This window comes from Gobius niger, assembly GCF_951799975.1.
Source record: "Gobius niger genome assembly, chromosome: 14".
NCBI classification, from domain to species: domain Eukaryota; kingdom Metazoa; phylum Chordata; class Actinopteri; order Gobiiformes; family Gobiidae; genus Gobius; species Gobius niger.
Window position 1 is genome coordinate 32,889,840 of NC_136865.1, and position 24,317 is coordinate 32,914,156.

Genomic DNA, 24,317 nt, shown 5'->3' on the forward strand with positions numbered 1-24,317 from the left:
CACATCATCCACAACATCCACAACATCCACAACATCCACAACATCCACAACATCCACAACATCCACAACATCTACAACATCTACAACATCCACATCATCCACAACATCCACAACATCCACAACATCCACAACATCCACAACATCCACAACATCCACAACATCTACAACATCTACAACATCCACATCATCCACAACATCCACAACATCCACAACATCCACAACATCCACAACATCCACAACATCTACAACATCCACAACATCCACAACATCCACAACATCCACAACATCTACAACATCCACATCATCCACAACATCTACAACATCCACAACATCCACATCATCCACAACATCCACAACATCCACAACATCCACAACATCCACAACATCCACAACATCCACAACATCCACAACATCCACAACATCCACAACATCTACAACATCTACAACATCCACATCATCCACAACATCTACAACATCTACAACATCCACATCATCCACAACATCCACAACATCTACAACATCCACAACATCCACAACATCCACAACACACACAACATCCCCACATCAGAACACGGCAGACTTCACACATCAGGAGCATTTATTTACAGCTCCTTTAACTGTTTACGGCAGACTCTGAGGGCCAGATCTTGTGCCCGGCGAAGTCCGTGCGCATCTCTAAACGCAACGTGGTGTACGCGCGATCTTGCGTGTGGCGCTAAAGGCTGGGGCACGAGGGAGAGGGCGTTATTTAAGAAAAAGAGGCGACTGACCCCGGGATTCCACATCATCCGCCAGTGCGCTCAGCTCCACTCTGCTCCCCCCCGACTCCGAACGGCTGCGACATCAACGCCCACTGTCTCCGCTCAGTCCGCCCCGGTCCTCTCCGTCAGTGCTCCAGCTCCACGAGGAGCACGCGCACAAAGCAACGACTTTGAGAAATAAACCTCCCAATAAAATAATAAACAACTATTTATGAGCATGCGAGCTATGCCGCGTTGAAGCATGAAGCCTGTGCCCCCCTCATGCGCCCCCCATAGACTGTAAAAAAAAATGGACGTCTTCTGCTCACTCCTCCCCGTTTACCATAATGACCACGGCCGTGGGGGAATTCATGGCGGATTTACAGGCTCCCCCTCCCCAGCTCTGACGAAGCATGTTCCTAAAAAGGGCATAAGGGCGGGATCTTCACCGTAGACTCGGCCCTTGCGTGACGTGTAGCTCGCGCTGCTCCAATGCTAACAGTCCGAGCCTCGTTAAGTACGAGATTTCAAAAAATCATATTACGAAAACCAGCCTGGTTTCATATATTGTGACTAACCCAGCGTTATCTCAGGCGTTGAAACCAGGCGTTAAAGTAGTTTTTAACGTGTCTAAAGTCCAATGCTTTTCAATGGGGGCCTAGCGGCGATATGGAGGTACTGCAGCAACGGCGGAGCAATGGCGGCCCCCACGTTTGTGGTCAAAAAGCAGGGCAGCCAGTGGCCATTGGTGCCCCCCTCATGCGCGAGGGAGAGAGAGGCAGGACAAAAAGTTACGTGAACGAAAGCAACAGAAGCTTAACCGGGTCGTGTGGTTGTTTTTGTGAAAACAAACTCCCCAGAGGGAATTATCGAGGTCACCTTGTGTGAAATAGTGACATTTTTGTTAAAGTAAAGTCCGCTCAGAGGGTGTTTACTTTGAAAATACGGATATTGTTGTCGTTCTCTTTCCCGTTTGGTGCGTCTGAACTGTGGAGCTTGATCCGGCCGGAGCTGACGGGGCACAGACGGACCTGAAAATAGAGCTGATCCGTATTTTTATCGCGGAGAGGCGACGTAGATCCCTCGGAGCGGAGTGGAGCGGGGCGAGCACGGAGAATGTGGAATCTGGGGGTAAGGCGTGGTTCATTACAAGCAGCACTCGGAGCTGCTCTTCTGTGGAAACCTTCACATTATGTTCCTCTTTACATCGCGCTGCCTTGTCTTCTTCCTTAGAATCGACGTCAAATTGAAAACAAAAGCGAAATTGCCTTGAAAAGTCTGTTTGAGCATCGGTTACGCACGGTTTTTCTTTGATACTGTAGATCAACGTGCTCACTCCCAACACCAAAACAACAACAGTTTTCCATAAATAAACCACACGTGCCTCAAGTGCCACAAAACCAGGTCAGATCTGAGTTTTAAGGAGACGTTTCCATCGTGTGTCAGTGTTTCCCTCCTGATGATGCTCCTGTAGCCACAGCTCAGTCCAAAAGGAAGAAGCACATTTCACAGGGATCATTTTTTCCAATTCAGCCGCTCCAAGAATCCTGCAGCTGTAGCTCAAATGTTCCAATAGCTACAGTTTTCTTGTAGCTGCTGCATAACTCTGTAACTCCTCCACAGCCGATATGACAGTTTATGATCAGTTAAATCCTTTACATTTCGTAACTTTGCACATTCGATCGGTGTCAGCGCGAGGCCTCTTTGTCCCGCCCGCTCAGCTTGGATCTGCAGCGAATGGAGGGACACTTTTATTTCTTTTATCTTTATTAAACATTGCGCTGCATCAGTATGTTATGCGTTTACAGGAGAACCCCCCCCCCTCACCCCCCCCTCGCAAACCACCGCCTCCCGCAGCTCTGGGGAAAGCATGGGGAGGGGGCGACACCACAACATCGCAATGTGAGTCTGTCCCCCCTCCTGTCCTGCCCACTTTTGGCACCAGGTATGACACTGAAGATTGCAGGGAGCTCCACCCGTCTGCGCAGTCGTCTGCTCTACATTCTGCGCTATGAACCACAAGATCTGGCCCTGGGATTATACGGTCACAAACATGTGGTGAAATCTGAATAATGTTCAGAGCTGGGTTTAAATTGTGTTAAAGCAGTACTAAGTAACTTGTTTACCTTAATAAACCCTCCCCGTCGTCCCTGTGGGGGTGATACAACTGTTTATGGGATGATTGGAGGGTCTTTCATCGCCCCCTGGTGTCTCTTGACTGCCACCGGTCCGGAGAAAGCAATACACACTAATGTAATCACGAAGAAGAAGCTAACATGCTAACGGGCAAAGCTAACTGCGGCTAACGTCACTTTAAACAGTATTTACAGCCAAGTTTGAGTGAAAAAAAATATTTCTATTGTATAATTGGATGCACAGTAACTCTCTCTCCCTTCGTCTTCCTGTCAACGTAGGATTTACTCTACAAGACAATTAATAAGTTAAGAAATCGTAACTTGCTACGACACTTGCAGTTGCGCTTATGGCCTTTAGGGGGAAGAGTTACTTAGTACTGCTTTAAACTGTCTCCCACAAAGAAAATGACCATATTATAGTCTTTTGTGCTCCACGTGGATACCAAACATGTCAGTGGGAAAGACCAGAGAGACACAGACAGGCTTATTGTTTTTAACTTTCAAAAACTTTTCCAAACAAAACATCAGAGAATAAACACATTAAAGCGACAGTTTGGTCTGATTTTCCTCGGACAGTTTAGTTCCTCTTTAAGCCTCATTTCTGATGAAACTCAGGTCTGTTTCTGTTTCAGGAAAATGCCCGAGAAGTTGAGAGGACGCTGCCTTTTCAACGGAGACCACGGCTTCGACAACAAGATCACCAGCATGAGGGTGAGTCACACCTCCACCCGTGAGGAAGGGCATCCTGAGTAAACCTGAGTGTGAGGCAGGGCATCCTGAGTAAACCTGTCTGTGAGGAAGGGCATCCTGAGTAAACCTGAGTGTGAGGAAGGGCATCCTGTGTAAACCTGTGAGGAAGGGCATCCTGAGTAAACCTGTGAGGAAGGGCATCCTGAGTAAACCTGTGAGGAAGGGCATCCTGAGTAAACCTGAGTGTGAGGAAGGGCATCCTGAGTAAACCTGTCTGTGAGGCAGGGCATCCTGAGTAAACCTGTGAGGAAGGGCATCCTGAGTAAACCTGAGAGGAAGGGCATCCTGAGTAAACCTGTGAGGAAGGGCATCCTGAGTAAACCTGTGAGGAAGGGCATCCTGAGTAAACCTGAGTGTGAGGAAGGGCATCCTGAGTAAACCTGTGAGGCAGGGCATCCTGAGTAAACCTGTGAGGAAGGGCATCCTGAGTAAACCTGTGAGGCAGGGCATCCTGAGTAAACCTGTGAGGCAGGGCATCCTGAGTAAACCTGGGAGGAAGGGCATCCTGAGTAAACCTGAGTGTGAGGCAGGGCATCCTGAGTAAACCTGTGAGGAAGGGCATCCTGAGTAAACCTGTGAGGCAGGGCATCCTGAGTAAACCTGGGAGGAAGGGCATCCTGAGTAAACCTGAGTGTGAGGCAGGGCATCCTGAGTAAACCTGTGAGGAAGGGCATCCTGAGTAAACCTGAGTGTGAGGCAGGGCATCCTGAGTAAACCTGTGAGGAAGGGCATCCTGAGTAAACCTGAGTGTGAGGAAGGGCATCCTGAGTAAACCTGTCTGTGAGGAAGGGCATCCTGAGTAAACCTGGGAGGAAGGGCATCCTGAGTAAACCTGAGTGTGAGGCAGGGCATCCTGAGTAAACCTGTGAGGAAGGGCATCCTGAGTAAACCTGAGTGTGAGGCAGGGCATCCTGAGTAAACCTGTGAGGAAGGGCATCCTGAGTAAACCTGAGTGTGAGGAAGGGCATCCTGAGTAAACCTGTGAGGAAGGGCATCCTGAGTAAACCTGTGAGGAAGGGCATCCTGAGTAAACCTGTGAGGAAGGGCATCCTGAGTAAACCTGAGTGTGAGGAAGGGCATCCTGAGTAAACCTGTGAGGAAGAGGAAGGGCATCCTGAGTAAACCTGAGTGTGAGGAAGGGCATCCTGAGTAAACCTGTGAGGAAGGGCATCCTGAGTAAACCTGTGAGGAAGAGGAAGGGCATCCTGAGTAAACCTGAGTGTGAGGAAGGGCATCCTGAGTAAACCTGTGAGGAAGAGGAAGGGCATCCTGAGTAAACCTGAGTGTGAGGAAGGGCATCCTGAGTAAACCTGTGAGGAAGGGCATCCTGAGTAAACCTGTGAGGAAGAGGAAGGGCATCCTGAGTAAACCTGAGTGTGAGGAAGGGCATCCTGAGTAAACCTGTGAGGAAGGGCATCCTGAGTAAACCTGAGTGTGAGGCAGGGCATCCTGAGTAAACCTGTGAGGAAGGGCATCCTGAGTAAACCTGTGAGGAAGGGCATCCTGAGTAAACCTGAGTGTGAGGCAGGGCATCCTGAGTAAACCTGTGAGGAAGGGCATCCTGAGTAAACCTGAGTGTGAGGAAGGGCATCCTGAGTAAACCTGTGAGGAAGGGCATCCTGAGTAAACCTGTGAGGAAGGGCATCCTGAGTAAACCTGAGTGTGAGGCAGGGCATCCTGAGTAAACCTGTGAGGAAGGGCATCCTGAGTAAACCTGTGAGGAAGGGCATCCTGAGTAAACCTGAGTGTGAGGAAGGGCATCCTGAGTAAACCTGTCTGTGAGGAAGGGCATCCTGAGTAAACCTGAGTCTGTTCCTCAGACCATCTTCATCGGACATGGACCCAGTTTCCAGTTCCAGAAGCAGGTGCCGGAGTTCGAGAACATCGAGCTCTACAACGTCATGTGCGGTGAGTCTCTACATCAGTCCCTACATTTTTCCCTGCATTGTTATCCCCAGATTTTTGCCACATTTCATCATATTTTTTTATTTTTCTGCTTTTTGTTGCATTTTTGTTTTTGGACTTTTTTCTTTTTTTCTGGATTTATTTTACATTTACCCTGTCTGTTTTTAAAATTTTTGCAGATTTTTTTGGGGCATTTTTTCCCTTCGATTTTTATTTTTTTTATTTTTTTTAGTGAATTTGTTTCTTTTTTCCAGTATTTTTCCCCCACACTGACCCACACTGACCCACACTGACTCACACTGACCCACACTGACCCACACTGACCCACACACTGACCCACACACTGACCCACACTGACCCACACACTGACACACACACTGACCCACACTGACACACACTGACCCACACTGGCCCACACTGACCCACACACTGACCCACACTGACCCACACTGACCCCCACACTGACCCACACTGACCCACACTGACCCACACACTGACCCACACTGACCCCCACACTGACCCACACTGACCCACACTGACCCTCACACTGACTCACACTGACCCACACACTGACCCACACACTGACCCACACTGACCCACACTGACCCTCACACTGACTCACACTGACCCACACTGACCCACACTGACCCACACACTGACCCACACACTGACCCACACACTGACACCCACACTGACCCACACACTGACCCACACTGACACACACACTGACCCACACTGACCCACACTGACACACACTGACCCACACTGACCCACACTGACCCACACACTGACCCACACACTGACCCACACTGACCCACACACTGACCCACACTGACACACACACTGACCCACACTGACCCACACTGACACACACTCACCCACACTGACCCACACTGACCCACACTGACACACACACTGACCCACACTGACCCACACACTGACCCACACACTGACCCACACACTGACACCCACACTGACCCACACACTGACCCACACTGACACACACACTGACCCACACTGACCCACACTGACCCACACTGACCCACACTGACCCACACTGACACACACACTGACCCACACTGACCCACACACTGACCCACACTGACCCACACTGACCCACACTGACACCCACACTGACCCACACTGACCCACACTGACCCTCATTGACCCTCACTGACCCACACTGACCCACACTGACACACACACTGACCCACACTGACACACACACTGACCCACACTGACCCACACTGACACACACTGACCCACACTGACACACACTGACACACACTGACACACACTGACCCTCACTGACCCACACTGACCCACAAACTGACCCACACACTGACCCACACACTGACCCACACACTGACCCACACTGACCCACACACTGACCCACACTGACCCTCACTGACCCACACACTGACCCACACTGACTCACACTGACCCACACTGACCCACACACTGACCCTCACTGACCCACACTGACTCACACTGACCCACACTGACCCACACACTGACCCACACTGACCCACACTGACACACACTGACTCACACTGACCCACACACTGACCCACACACTGACCCACACTGACCCACACACTGACCCACACTGACCCACACTGACCCACACACTGACCCACACACTGACCCACACTGACCCACACACTGACCCACACTGACCCACACTGACCCACACACTGACCCTCACTGACCCACACTGACCCACACTGGCCCACACACTGACCCACACTGACCCACACACTGACACACACACTGACCCACACTGACCCACACTGACCCACACTGACCCACACACTGACCCACACACTGACCCACACTGACCCACACACTGACCCACACTGACCCACACTGACTCACTGACCCACACTGACCCACACTGACCCACACTGACCCACACTGACCCACACTGACCCACACACTGACCCACACTGACCCACACACTGACCCTCACTGACCCACACTGACCCTCACTGACCCACACACTGACCCACACTGACCCACACTGACCCACACTGACCCACACTGACCCACACTGACCCACACTGACCCACACACTGACCCACACTGACCCACACTGACCCACACACTGACACACACTGACCCACACTGACCCACACACTGACCCACACTGACCCACACTGACCCACACTGACCCACACACTGACCCACACTGACCCACACTGACCCACACTGACCCACACTGACCCACACACTGACACACACTGACCCACACTGGCCCACACACTGACCCACACTGACCCACACACTGACACACACACTGACCCACACTGACCCACACTGACCCACACTGACCCACACACTGACACACACACTGACACACACTGACACACACTGACCCACACTGACCCACACTGACCCACACACTGACCCACACTGACCCACACACTGACACACACTGACCCACACTGACCCACACTGACCCACACACTGACCCACACACTGACCCTCACTGACCCACACTGACCCACACACTGACCCTCACTGACCCACACACTGACCCACACACTGACCCACACTGACCCCCTCACTGACCCACACTGACCCACACACTGACCCACACTGACCCACACACTGACCCTCACTGACCCACACTGACCCACACACTGACCCACACTGACCCACACACTGACCCACACACTGACCCACACTGACCCACACACTGACCCACACACTGACCCACACTGACCCTCACTGACCCACACTGACCCACACTGACCCACACTGACCCACACACTGACCCACACTGACCCACACTGACCCACACTGACCCACACTGACCCACACACTGACCCACACACTGACCCTCACTGACCCACACTGACCCACACTGACCCACACACTGACCCTCACTGACCCTCACTGACCCTCACTGACCCACACACTGACCCACACACTGACCCACACTGACCCACACTGACCCACACTGACCCACACTGACCCACACTGACCCACACTGACCCTCACTGACCCACACTGACCCACACTGACCCACACTGACCCACACACTGACCCACACACTGACCCACACTGACCCCCTCACTGACCCACACTGACCCACACTGACCCACACACTGACTCACACTGACACACACTGACCCACACAGACCCACACTGACACACACTGACCCACACTGACCCACACACTGACACACACTGACCCACACTGACCCACACACTGACACACACTGACCCACACTGACCCACACACTGACCCACACTGACCCACACTGACCCACACTGACCCACACTGACCCACACACTGACTCACACTGACACACACTGACCCACACAGACCCACACTGACACACACTGACCCACACTGACCCACACACTGACACACACTGACCCACACTGACCCACACACTGACACACACTGACCCACACTGACCCACACACTGACCCACACTGACCCACACTGACCCACACTGACCCACACACTGACCCACACTGACCCACACTGACCCACACTGACCCACACTGACCCACACACTGACCCACACACTGACCCACACACTGACCCACACTGACCCACACACTGACCCACACTGACCCACACTGACCCACACTGACCCTCACTGACCCACACACTGACCCTCACTGACCCTCACTGACCTTCACTGACCCACACTGACCCACACTGACCCACACTGATCCACACACTGACCCACACTGACCCACACTCACCCACACTGACCCACACTGATCCACACACTGACCCACACACTGACCCACACACTGACCCACACACTGACCCACACTGACCCACACTGACCCACACTGACCCACACACTGACCCACACCCTGACCCACACTGACCCACACTGATCCACACACTGACCCACACTGACCCACACTGACCCACACTGACCCACACTGACCCACACTGATCCACACACTGACCCACACACTGACCCACACTGACCCACACTGACCCACACTGACCCACACTGACCCACACTGATCCACACACTGACCCACACACTGACCCACACTGACCCACACTGACCCACACTGACCCACACTGACCCACACTGACCCACACACTGACCCACACTGACCCACACTGACCCACACACTGACCCACACTGACCCACACACTGACCCACACACTGACCCACACTGACCCACACACTGACCCACACACTGACCCACACTGACCCTCACTGACCCACACTGACCCACACTGACCCACACTGACCCACACACTGACCCACACTGACCCACACTGACCCACACTGACCCACACTGACCCACACACTGACCCACACACTGACCCTCACTGACCCACACTGACCCACACTGACCCACACACTGACCCTCACTGACCCTCACTGACCCTCACTGACCCACACACTGACCCACACACTGACCCACACTGACCCACACTGACCCACACTGACCCACACTGACCCACACTGACCCACACTGACCCTCACTGACCCACACTGACCCACACTGACCCACACTGACCCACACACTGACCCACACACTGACCCACACTGACCCCCTCACTGACCCACACTGACCCACACTGACCCACACACTGACTCACACTGACACACACTGACCCACACAGACCCACACTGACACACACTGACCCACACTGACCCACACACTGACACACACTGACCCACACTGACCCACACACTGACACACACTGACCCACACTGACCCACACACTGACCCACACTGACCCACACTGACCCACACTGACCCACACTGACCCACACACTGACTCACACTGACACACACTGACCCACACAGACCCACACTGACACACACTGACCCACACTGACCCACACACTGACACACACTGACCCACACTGACCCACACACTGACACACACTGACCCACACTGACCCACACACTGACCCACACTGACCCACACTGACCCACACTGACCCACACACTGACCCACACTGACCCACACTGACCCACACTGACCCACACTGACCCACACACTGACCCACACACTGACCCACACACTGACCCACACTGACCCACACACTGACCCACACTGACCCACACTGACCCACACTGACCCTCACTGACCCACACACTGACCCTCACTGACCCTCACTGACCTTCACTGACCCACACTGACCCACACTGACCCACACTGATCCACACACTGACCCACACTGACCCACACTCACCCACACTGACCCACACTGATCCACACACTGACCCACACACTGACCCACACACTGACCCACACACTGACCCACACTGACCCACACTGACCCACACTGACCCACACACTGACCCACACCCTGACCCACACTGACCCACACTGATCCACACACTGACCCACACTGACCCACACTGACCCACACTGACCCACACTGACCCACACTGATCCACACACTGACCCACACACTGACCCACACTGACCCACACTGACCCACACTGACCCACACTGACCCACACTGATCCACACACTGACCCACACACTGACCCACACTGACCCACACTGACCCACACTGACCCACACTGACCCACACTGACCCACACACTGACCCACACTGACCCACACTGATCCACACACTGACCCACACTGACCCACACTGACCCACACTGACCCACACTGACCCACACTGATCCACACACTGACCCACACTGACCCACACACTGACCCACACTGACCCACACACTGACACACACTGACACACACTGACCCACACACTGACCCACACACTGACCCTCACTGACCCACACACTGACCCTCACTGACCCACACTGACCCACACTGACCCACACTGACCCACACACTGACCCACACTGACCCACACACTGACACACACTGACACACACTGACCCACACACTGACCCACACACTGACCCTCACTGACCCACACACTGACCCTCACTGACCCACACTGACCCACACTGACCCACACTGACACACACTGACCCACACACTGACCCACACTGACCCACACTGACCCACACTGACCCACACTGATCCACACACTGACCCACACTGACCCACACACTGACCCACACTGACCCACACACTGACACACACTGACACACACTGACCCACACACTGACCCACACACTGACCCTCACTGACCCACACACTGACCCTCACTGACCCACACTGACCCACACTGACCCACACTGACCCACACACTGACCCACACTGACCCACACACTGACACACACTGACACACACTGACCCACACACTGACCCACACACTGACCCTCACTGACCCACACACTGACCCTCACTGACCCACACTGACCCACACACTGACCCACACACTGACCCTCACTGACCCACACACTGACCCTCACTGACCCACACACTGACCCTCACTGACCCACACTGACCCACACACTGACCCACACACTGACCCACACTGACCCACACACTGACACACACTGACACACACTGACCCACACACTGACCCACACACTGACCCACACTGACCCACACTGACCCACACTGACACACACTGACCCACACACTGACCCACACTGACACACACTGACCCTCACACTGACCCACACTGACCCACACTGACCCACACACTGACCCACACTGACACACACTGACCCACACACTGACCCACACACTGACCCACACACTGACCCACACTGACACACACTGACCCTCACACTGACCCACACTGACCCACACTGACACACACTGACCCACACTGACCCACACACTGACCCACACTGACCCTCACACTGACCCACACTGACCCACACTGACCCACACTGACCCACACACTGACCCACACTGACCCACACTGACCCACACACTGACCCACACACTGACCCACACTGACCCACACTGACCCACACACTGACCCACACTGACCCACACTGACCCCCACTGACCCACACACTGACCCACACTGACCCACACTGACCCACACACTGACCCACACACTGACCCACACTGACCCACACTGACCCCCACTGACCCACACACTGACCCACACACTGACCCACACTGACCCACACTGACCCCCACTGACCCACACACTGACCCACACTGACCCACACACTGACTCACACTGACCCACACACTGACCCACACTGACCAACACTGACCCACACTGACCCACACTGACCCACACACTGACCCACACTGACCCACACTGACCCACACTGACCCTCACACTGACCCACACTGACCCACACACTGACCCACACACTGACCCACACTGACCCACACTGACCCCCACTGACCCACACACTGACCCACACACTGACCCACACTGACCCACACACTGACTCACACTGACCCACACACTGACCCACACTGACCAACACTGACCCACACTGACCCACACTGACCCACACACTGACCCACACTGACACACACTGACCCACACTGACCCTCACTGACCCACACTGACCCACACTGACCCACACACTGACCCACACTGACCCACACTGACCCTCACTGACCCACACTGACCCACACTGACCCACACACTGACCCACACTGACCCACACTGACCCACACACTGACCCACACTGACCAACACTGACCCACACTGACCCACACTGACCCACACACTGACCCACACTGACCCACACTGACCCACACTGACCCACACTGACACACACTGACCCACACTGACACACACTGACCCACACTGACACACACTGATCCACACTGACACACACTGACCCACACGGACTCACACTGACCCACACTGACTCACACTGACCCACACTGACCCACACTGACCCACACACTGACCCACACTGACACACACTGACCCACACTGACCCACATTGTCTCTGTCTCAGACCTCCTGGGCCTGAGTCCGGCCCCGAACAACGGCACGTACGGGAGCCTGAACGACCTGCTCCGCGAGCCTCCGTTTTCCCCCGAGGCCCCGCAGGAAGTGACATCACCCACGCCGCCGCTGGACCCCGAGGCGGAGGCGGGACTTGACCTTGGCTGCAGCTGCGACGACGAGGTCAGACACACATTCTGGAAAATACATCAGTCTGGAGAGTTTTACAAAAAAAAAATATTTTCTTACTTTATTTTTCTTACTTTTTTTCCCATTTTGGCCTTATTTTCTGTCAACTTTTTTTTTTATTTTTTTTTTATATATTCACGTTTTTTACCGTTTTTTTTTTTTTTTCAACCATTTTTTAATTTATTTTTTCCCCCTTTTTCTGTCATTTTTTCCCATTTTTCCCGCCCTTCCATTTTCTCCCTTTTTCTTTTTACACAGTTCTTCCCACTATTTTTTTTAATTTTTCCCCATTTTATATAAACTTCACATTTTATTTTCCACTTTTTCCACATTTCTTTTTTTAATTTCCCCCATTTCTTTTACAATTATTATTATATTGTTATTTTATAACATTTATCGTTTTTCCCCTTTTTCTTAAATTTCCTTTCCCATTTTATAGAATTTTTTTTTATATTTTCCTAATTTATTCATGTTTTTCCCTCTATTTTTTCCCCCGTAAATTTCCTCTCATTTTGTAATTATTTTTTTCTTCAACATTTTTTTTTCCTTTTTTTCCATTTCCCTTTTATGTAAAGTTTGTTTTGTATTCACATTTTTTCCCATAAAAAAAAAATCAACAATTTTTTTTAATTTCTTTTTTCCCCATTTTCCGTCTTTTTTTTTTCATTTTATATAAACTTCACATTTTATTTTCCACTTTTTTCCACATTTCTTTTTTTAATTTCTTTCATTTCTTTTACAATTATTCTTCCCACTTATCATCCCAGTCTTTTTCACCATTTTATAACATTTTCCCCCTCTTTTTTCGACCTTTTTCTTAAATTTCCTCCCATTTTTTATTTTTACAATTCTTCCTTCTTATTTTCCCCATTTTATAGAATTTTTTTTGTTATATTTTCCCAATTTCTTCATGTTTTTTCCCTTTATTTTTTCCCCGTAAATTTCCTCTCATTTTGTAATTTTTTTTTCTTCAACATTTTTTTTATTTCTTTATTCTCATTTTCCTTATTTTATGTAAACTTGTTTTTTTTTAAATTTTAAATATATATTCATGTTTTTTCCTGTAAAAAAAATAAATATTTTCAACATTTTTTTAAATTTCTTTTCCCCCATTTTCTGTCTTTTTTTTTAATTTTATATAAACTGCACATTTTATTTTCCACATTTCTTTTACAATTATTCTTCCCACTTATTCCAGTCTTTTTCACCATTTTATAACATTTAACGTTTTTCCCCTTTTTCTTAAATTTCCTCCCATTTATTTTGCCCATTTCTTCCCCGTTTTATAGAATTTTTTTTGTTATATTTTTCCAATTTATTCATGTTTTTTTCCTCTTTTTCCCCCCCCCCATTTTTTCCCTTTAAATTTCCTATTTTGTAATTTTTTTTTCTTCAACATTTTTTAAATTTCTTTTTCCCCATGTTCCTTTTGTTCCCTCTTCCCCTCCCATTATTCCCTACATGTTCCCCCATTCTTTCCCATGTTTTCCTTCTTGTTTCCCCACTTGCTCGCTGACATAAATGCTTTGTTTTCTGAAACAGAACAAAGTGGAGGAGACGCTGGTGCCGTTCACGCCGTCAGACGAGGCCTTTTCCTACAGTAGGTCTCACTCCCCCCCCCCCCCCCTCCCCCCCCACCCCGGGACAGACGAGGACCTCACATGCCTTTATATGATCTAAAACTTGAAAGCTAAGACCGCCGGATCTTTTCCCCCCAAACGAACACAAGAATCAGCCCGACAGCGGAGCCGCAGTGAGAGATCTGTGCTCTAGAGCTTCATGTGACTCCTTTTAGATTAGATCGATCCAGCTTCAGATCCCAAAGACTCGGCTCCAAGAAAAGAGCCGTGAATCCATCACTGCGTCTTTGTTTTTGAACATTAAGGCGAGACACTGCAGGTAAATAGGGAAAAAAAATAAATGTAGAGATGTCAATGTGAAACTTCTGCTGAACATCACAGATATAAATATGAGGAAAAAATGTATTGCATTTTTTCTGTCATTTTGTCTTCACATAAAAATAAGGCATTTTCAGCATTAAAATGGCCAAAATTGCCTATATTTTGGGCAACAAAATCAAAATAATGAATTGAGCCAGATTAAGTTTTATGGTTTTATTTTATTGACATATTAGTAACTAAGATTTTTTTTGTTTAGTTTTTCAATAAACTAATCATCAATGAAAAAATCTGTAAAAACTCAAATTCCGCCTGTTTTTTTTGGTTTCAAAGCTGAATAAATCAGGCTAGGAATCAGATATTAAAAAATCCCTCTGAAAAAACCTTCAGAATGTTGTTGTGTCTCAGGCTGTAAAGTGTGGAGTCTGTGGGAGCTTCTATAAGGGCTCAGGCTCTGCCCGAGTGCGGCTTCTCTCATTTAGAGAAAACCAGCCCTGAAGTTTTGTAGCGAGTGCTCATGCTCGGCCCGTTCTTCCACTTTTCCGCTCCAGCGTCTCGTAGGAGGAAAAACACCATATTTGGGTGAAAGCGTCATCACGGGGCCCCTTAGCAGGACACGTGGATGTCACTCATTTTTGTAACTTTTCTGTCATTTTTTTTGTTTCATTTTTTTTCATTTTTTTTTATTTGTTTTCATAAATTTTTTAATCATTTTTTTGTCATTTTTCGTCATTTTTTCGTCATTTTTTTATCCATTTTTTTTGTCATTTTTTGTCATTTTTTGAATAAATTTTTAGTCATTTTTTGTCATTTTTTCGTCATTTTTTGAATAAATTTTTAGTCATTTTTTGTCATTTACGTCATTTTTTGGTCATTTTTTGGTCATTTTTTGGTCATTTTTCGACCATTTTTCCGTCATTTTTTCGTCAATTTTTTGTCATTTTTTCGTCATTTTTTGTCATTTTTTGTCATTTTTTGTCATTTTTTTGTCATTTTTTGGTCATTTTTTGTCATTTTTTGGTCATTTTTTTGTCATTTTTGGTCATTTTTTCGGCCATTTTTTCGTCATTTCGTCAAATTTTTGTCACATTTTGTCATTTTTTTGTCATTTTTTCGTCATTTTTTCGTCATTTTTTGTCATTTTTTGTCATTTTTTGTCATTTTTTGTCATTTTTTGGTCATTTTTTGTCATTTTTTTGTCATTTTTTTGTCATTTTTTGTCATTTTTTCGGCCATTTTTTCGTCATTTCGTCAAATTTTTGTCACATTTTGTCATTTTTTTGTAATGGAAAAACACCATATTTGGGTGAAAGCGTCATCACGGGGCCCCTTAGCAGGACACGTGGATGTCACTCATTTTTGTAACTTTTCTGTCATTTTTTTTGTTTCATTTTTTTTCATTTTTTTTTATTTGTTTTCATAAATTTTTTAATCATTTTTTTGTCATTTTTCGTCATTTTTTCGTCATTTTTTTATCCATTTTTTTTGTCATTTTTTGTCATTTTTTGAATAAATTTTTAGTCATTTTTTGTCATTTTTTCGTCATTTTTTGAATAAATTTTTAGTCATTTTTTGTCATTTACGTCATTTTTTGGTCATTTTTTGGTCATTTTTTGGTCATTTTTCGACCATTTTTCCGTCATTTTTTCGTCAAATTTTTGTCATTTTTTCGTCATTTTTTGTCATTTTTTGTCATTTTTTGTCATTTTTTGGTCATTTTTTGGTCATTTTTTGTCATTTTTTGGTCATTTTTTTGTCATTTTTGGTCATTTTTTCGGCCATTTTTTCGTCATTTCGTCAAATTTTTGTCACATTTTGTCATTTTTTTGTCATTTTTTCGTCATTTTTTCGTCATTTTTTGTCATTTTTTGTCATTTTTTGTCATTTTTTGTCATTTTTTGTCATTTTTTGGTCATTTTTTGTCATTTTTTTGTCATTTTTTTGTCATTTTTTGTCATTTTTTCGGCCATTTTTTCGTCATTTCGTCAAATTTTTGTCACATTTTGTCATTTTTTTGTAATGGAAAAACACCATATTTGGGTGAAAGCGTCATCACGGGGCCCCTTAGCAGGACACGTGGATGTCAAATCTGTCAATATTTATGAATGAAAACCCGCGGGAAAGACGGCCTTTCTACTTCCGGGTCGCCCCCACCTCGCAGACAAAACATCATCAAATAAACATCATCATTTTTATATCGGACATGAAAACTAAGATGTAAAGGGAGGAAAACAGATACAAATCTCCACTTCCACCACTGCTGTTTCAGACTCCTCCCTCCTCCCGTTCGGTCGTCATGACGATGTTTAAACGCTTGTGTTTCAGACTCCTCCCTCCTCCCGTTCGGCCGTCCCGTCGTCCTCTTCCAGACTCAGTTCTCGTTGCTTCATCACGTGGAGTTCGTCAGTGGCTTCAGTCGAGAGCTTCGTCTGCCGCTGTGGGCCTCTTTTACAGTCCACGCCCAGGTGAGCCCTAGCCCCGCCCACTGACCCGCCCAGGTGAGCCCTAGCCCCGCCCACTGACCCGCCCAGGTGAGCCGTGACCCCGCCCAGGTGAGCCCTAGCCCCGCCCACTGACCCGCCCAGGTGAGCCCTGACCCCGCCCACTGGCCCGCCCAGGTGAGCCTTGACCCCGCCCAGGTGAGCCCTAACCCGCCCAGGTGAGCCAAGACCCCGCCCAGGTGAGCCTAACCCCGCCCACTGACCCGCCCAGGTGAGCCCTAACCCGCCCACTGACCCGCCCAGGTGAGCCCTAACCCCGCCCAGGTGAGCCCTAACCCCGCCCAGGTGAGCCGTCGCCCCGCCCACTGACCCGCCCAGGTGAGCCCTAGCCCCGCCCACTGACCCGCCCAGGTGAGCCCTTGACCCGCCCAGGTGAGCCCTATCCCCGCCCAGGTGAGCCCTAACCCCGCCCAGGTGAGCTCAAACCCCGCCCAGGTGAGCCCTGACCCCGCCCAGGTGAGCCTAACCCCGCCCAGGTGAGCCCTAACCCCGCCCAGGTGAGCTCAAACCCCGCCCAGGTGAGCCTAACCCCGCCCAGGTGAGCCCTAACCCCGCCCAGGTGAGCCCTAACCTTCCCAGGTGAGCCCTAACCTTCCCAGGTGAGCCTAACCCCGCCCAGGTGAGCCCTGACCCGCCCAGGTGAACCCCAACCCCGCCCAGGTGAGCCTTGACCCGCCCAGGTGAGCCTAGCCCCGCCCAGGTGTGCCCTAACCCCGCCCAGGTGAGCCCTAACCCCGCCCAGGTGAGCCCTAACCCCGCCCAGGTGAGCTCTAACCCCGCCCAGGTGAGCCTTGACCCTGATCCGAGTGTCCCACTGAGAACCAGACCTGGAGAGACTTCAGCTCCTCTTCATGTGTGGATTTGAAGGTGATTTGTAAATCCCGATGGTGGAGAGAGAACCTGACCCTGACGAGGCTCTGGAAGTGTCACAGAGCCAGAGCCGGGGCCAGAGCCGGGGCCGGGACCCAGAGCCGGGACCCAGAGCCAGGACCTGGCCGTAAACTGCACAGACCCGCGTTGTGAGGACACACGTCTGTTTTCTCTGCAGCCGGACAGAAACTGAGGCACTTTGAGAGCGTGAACACAGTGACCACAGTGAACACAGTGAACACAGAGCAGCTGTCGGAGCAGAGTGACCTCAGCGAGCGCCAAGAGGCCCAACGGAAACACCCGACTTTACGAGGCTGAACTCTGTCAAAACCTGCAACATTCATGCATTAACCTCTTAACTCCCGCCTGAACCGAGAGCATCTTTTTCCTCACGTCATCAGATTTTTTTTACATCATTTTTTTGTCACATTTTGGTCATTTTTTTTTTATTTTTTGTCAATTTCCTGTGACATTTTTGCCACTTTTTCATAATTTTTTTTTGTCACATTTTGTCACTTTTTCGTCAAATTTTTGTATTTTTTGTAATTTCTTTGTCACATTTTTGTAATTTTTTTAGTCAAATTTTTGCCACTGTTTCATCAATTTTTTTGTCACTTTTTCGTCAAATTTTTGTATTTTTTTATCACATTTTTGTCATTTTTTTGTCACATTTTTGTCATTTTCCTGTGACATTTTTGCCACTTTTTAATACATTTTTTTGTCACTTTTTCGTCAAATTTTTGTATTTTTTTTGTCACATTTCTGTCACATTTCTGTCATTTTTTTGTCGTTTTTTTGTCATTTTTTTGTCATTTTTTTGTCAATTTTTTTTTTTTTTTTTGTCAATTTTTTATCACATTTTGGTATTTTTTTCTTCAGTTTTTTATCATTTTTTTCATTTTTTCGTCATTTTTTTTTCATTTTTTGTCAATTTCCTGTGACATTTTTGCCACTTTTTCATATTTTTTTTGTCACATTTTGTCATTTTTTTGTCAAATTTTTATCAAATTTTTGTCATTTTTTTGTCACATTTCTGTCATTTTTTTCGTAATTTTTTTAATCCATTTTTTGTCAATTTCCTGTGACATTTTTGCCACTTTTTCATATTTTTTCTGTCACATTTTTGTCATTTTTTTGTCAATTTTGTTTTTTTTTTTTTGTCAAATTTTTATCACATTTTTGTCACAATTTTGTCTTTTTTTGGCACTTTTTCATCCATTTTTCGTCACTTTTTTATCAATGTTTTCTCACTTTTTTGTCACATTTCCATCATTTCGTCCATTCATTTTCGTCTCAGTTTTGTCGCTATTTTCTCACCTTTTTTCCAGAAGCTTTTGGATTGGGGTAAAGCCAAACTGGAGAAAACGTGCTCGGTTCAGGTGGGAGTTAAGGGGTTAATGCTCATGAAAAACACCTGTAGGCAAGGACACTTTATTTACACTGCGCATTTCATCCACGAGGCGCCGCAGTAGAACGTTTGGGAAACACTGACCTCCATCGCCTCCTGCGGCTCCGTCTGAAAGTGTTTCCTGTTTTCTTCTCCTCAGGGGGATTTGCTGACGCTCCCTGACCCGGCGCCTCAGACCTGCCTCAGAGCCGACCCTCGAGTGGCTCCTGTTCACAGTCAGAGCTGCAGCTTCTACCAGCAGAGCCCCACGCTCAGCCACGGCTTCCTCTTCCCTCCAGGTGAGGCCCCGAGCTCCAGGCCCCGAGCTCCAGGCCCCGAGCTCCAGGCCCCGAGCTCCAGGCCCCGAGCTCCAGGCCCCGAGCTCCAGGCCCCGAGCTCCAGGCCCCGAGCTCCAGGCCCCGAGCTCCAGGCCCCACACTCGGCCTGACACTAGGGCTGCTCGATTATTGAAAAAATAATAATCACGATTATTTTTGTCATAATTGAAATCACGATTATTCAAACGATTATTTGTTGCCTTTTAAAAAAATCCATAAAAACAATGACAAAAATCCATCAAAAAAGTGACAAAAATCCATCAAAAAAGTGACAAAAATCCATCAAAAAAGTGACAAAAATCCATCAAAAAAGTGACAAAAATCCATCAAAAAAGTGACAAAAATCCAGCAAAAAAGTGACAAAAATCCAGCAAAAAAGTGACAAAAATCCATCAAAAAAGTGGCAAAAATCCAGCAAAAAAATGACAAAAATCCATAAAAAAAAGGACAAAAATCCAGCAGAAGAAATGACAAAAATCAAGCAAAAAAATGACAAAAATCCAGCAGAAAAAATGACAAAAATCCAGCAAAAAAATGACAAAAATCCATCAAAAAAGTGACAAAAATCCAGCAAAAAAGTGACAAAAATCCATCAAAAAAGTGACAAAAATCCAGCAAAAAAGTGACAAAAATCCAGCAAAAAAGTGACAAAAATCCAGCAAAAAAATGACAAAAATCCATCAAAAAAAAGACAAAAATCCAGCAAAAAAAAGACAAAAATCCAGCAAAAAAATGACAAAAATCCATCAAAAAAAAGACAAAAATCCATTAAAAAAATGACAAAAATCCATCAAAAAAGTACGAAGGAGCATTGTAGTCAGTGAAAAAAAAAAAAAGTCTGTTTTGACGAGAAAAGTTCTGTTTTAACGAGAAAAGTTCTGTTTTAACGTGCAAAATAAATCCTGTTTTAACGAGAAAAGTTCTGTTTTAACGAGAAAAGTTCTGTTTTAACGTGCAAAATAAATCCTGTTTTTACGAGTAAAGTTTCTGTTTTTATGAGCAAAATAAATCCTGTTTTTACGAGAAAAGTTTCAGATTCAGAAAGTTTCTCAGATATCCCCACCATTGTTCAATGCGCTGGTTACTTGAACCAGTTATATAACATCTTTTGGCAAAATCGTTCGTTTCTGAGGAAGTTTTGCATTTGCCCCACACAACAGTTCTCTGTGCCCAGATCCGAGCGTATTCGGGTGGCAGTACCTTTACGTGACAGCACCTCATTGATAAAGTATCCAGCGATTACTTTCGGATCACTACTCGTGGAATAGGCGTGTAACCATATTACCATTCGTGCAAAGCCTCCACTGCCCCGTTTATGCAGATTCCGTAGGGTTTAAGCTAAAGTAATCGCTGGATACTTTATCAATGAGGAGAAACGAACATACAGACGATTTTGCCAAAAGATGTTATATAACTGGTTCAAGTAGTCTAACCACAACCAGCGCATTGAACAATGGTGGGGATATCTGAGAAACTTTCTGTAATATCCTTGACATTAAAGGATGTGCAGAAATCAGATGGAGGATACATGTTGTTTTTAATGAACATTGGGGCAGCCATCAATACAACATACTGCTCTCATTCTAGCCTTGTAGAAGTGCGGCTTAACGAACCATGCCCCCTATAGGTCAGTGGAAACATAATACTCCCATCTATTAGGCTACACTTTCTGAATCTGAAACTTTTCTCGTAAAAACAGGATTTATTTTGCTCATAAAAACAGAAACTTTACTCGTAAAAACAGGATTTATTTTGCACGTTAAAACAGAACTTTTCTCGTCAAAACAGAACTTTTCTCGTTAAAACAGACTTTTTTTTTTTTTCACTGACTACAATGCTCCTTCGTAAAAAAGTGACAAAAATCCAAAAATTAAAAAAAAAAAAAATGTGGAAAAAAAAATTAAAAAAAAAATTATAATCGTTTTTTTGTTATTATGCTAATTTTGTAATCGTTTACTTTTGTAATCGAAATCGTAATCGAATTTAGATTAATTGCACAGCCCTACCTGACACTCAGCCTCACACTCGGCCCCACACTCGCCAGTGCTCTCATGTATCTGCTCTCATGTTTCAGAGCTGGCCTCGTCCGCTGAGTCCAGGTTCGACGCCTCCCTCATCACCAACGCGGTGCCCGTGTTTCCCGCCTTCAAGAGTGAGTTTAACACCTGGACCTTCTCACCAGCTTCACCAGCTCACCCAGTTTCCACCCAGGACCTTCTCACCAGCTTCAGAACATCCACCCTGTTCCATCCTGAGCTTAGACGAGTTGATCCGTACCTCTGGTCTTTGTGTCCGTGGAAGAGCTCGGTCGCTTCCAGCTTCACCCCCGTTCGGAGCTATACGTGCGTTTCCAATGACATCACGCGTAGCTCCGGCAGCCATTTTGAACACCGAAGTAGAATGATGCAGTACTACAACATGTACAATATCTCTACTCAGGGTGTATCATGTACTCGTAATCACTGCTCAAGAAGAAAACAGTAACAACATGTGGCAGAGGTCAGAGGTCAGAGCTGAGCTGTTGAAGCTAAATGCTAACCGGTAGCATGCTAACGTCTTAAACACTGACTCACGTGTTTTTAAAACAATTCTGTGAGTGACCTACTTTTGCGCTGCGTGTGGTTAATACTAACTCTCTTCCATTCATTCTCAAAGGTAAATATAGATGCAGTTCACTTTTTGACCACCAGCGTCAAATTGGGGGCGCTGTTTCTCTCCTTTCACAAAGTTAAGGAAACACTGTTGTGGTGTCTTGGTGTTTATCAATCACAGAGCGTTGTAGCTAAACTTTCACAGTTACATCAACAACAGAACATGTTAAAAAATGACTCATAAAAGAACTGATGCTGAACTGACACTTTCAAAATAATTTACTTAGTTACTGTAGGTGCTGTAGATGTAGGTGTTTTTTGTTTGTTTTTTTGCACTAATTGCTACAATGGTTGATTTTGTTCTACTAAAACTAGACTTTTGCCATAGTTACCATTTGTTTTAATGTAGCTTTATAGTTATTTGCATAGATAGAAGCAAATGTGGGCTTTCGAAAACATTAAAAGTAAGTAAAGTAGAGTAGAGATATTGCTACATGTTGTAGTACTGCATCATTCTACTTCGGTGTTCAAAATGGCCGCCACAACAACAAAAGTCACGTGACTGAAAGGCGTGTGTAGGAATCCATCGGGAGAGGCTCTTTGACGTATCAACTCGTCTAAGCTCCTGTGAGAACTTATCTCAGTGTATAAAAAGTGTTCGACCAGGCTTATTCACTCACAAATACTGACAAGTTTGGGATCCACGTGTAGCAGGAAAGGTTCGACTCTTCAGGCGAGGCACGGAGGCAAAACTTTGATTTTCTTCACAAAAACATGTTTCTCACAGATGTTTCTCACAATGGCTCTACTTCAGTCACTTCAGGGTTTATTGAGTTTTACATTTCAAATTTTTTGATGGATTTTTGTCTTTTTTTTAATGGATTTTTGTCATTTTTTTGCTGGATTTTTGTCACTTTTTTGATGGATTTTTGTCACTTTTTTGATGGATTTTTGTCATTTTTTTTGATGGATTTTTGTCACTTTTTTGATTAATTTTTGTCTTTTTTTTAATGGATTTTTGTCACTTTTTTGATGGATTTTTGTCACTTTTTTGATGGATTTTTGTCACTTTTTTGATGGATTTTTGTCTTTTTTTGATGGATTTTTGTCATTTTTTTGATGGATTTTTGTCACTTTTGATGGATTTTTGTCACTTTTTTGATAGATTTTTGTCATTTTTTTGATGGATTTTTGTCATTTTTTTT

General features: G+C 47.0%; 1 protein-coding gene across 1 annotated transcript in view; it reads left to right on the plus strand.

Moving 5' to 3' along the window:
- LOC306973770 (autotaxin-like) overlaps positions 1 to 24,317 on the plus strand; it is a 70,996-nt gene that overhangs the window by 33,554 nt on the left and 13,125 nt on the right. The window contains exons 16-22 of the mRNA XM_079570763.1: positions 3,508 to 3,586; positions 5,446 to 5,533; positions 13,349 to 13,521; positions 15,070 to 15,127; positions 17,751 to 17,890; positions 20,344 to 20,482; positions 22,596 to 22,764. Coding sequence (XP_079426889.1) covers positions 3,508 to 3,586; positions 5,446 to 5,533; positions 13,349 to 13,521; positions 15,070 to 15,127; positions 17,751 to 17,890; positions 20,344 to 20,482; positions 22,596 to 22,764 — 846 coding nt within the window. The remainder of the gene's footprint in view (positions 1 to 3,507; positions 3,587 to 5,445; positions 5,534 to 13,348; positions 13,522 to 15,069; positions 15,128 to 17,750; positions 17,891 to 20,343; positions 20,483 to 22,595; positions 22,765 to 24,317) is intronic.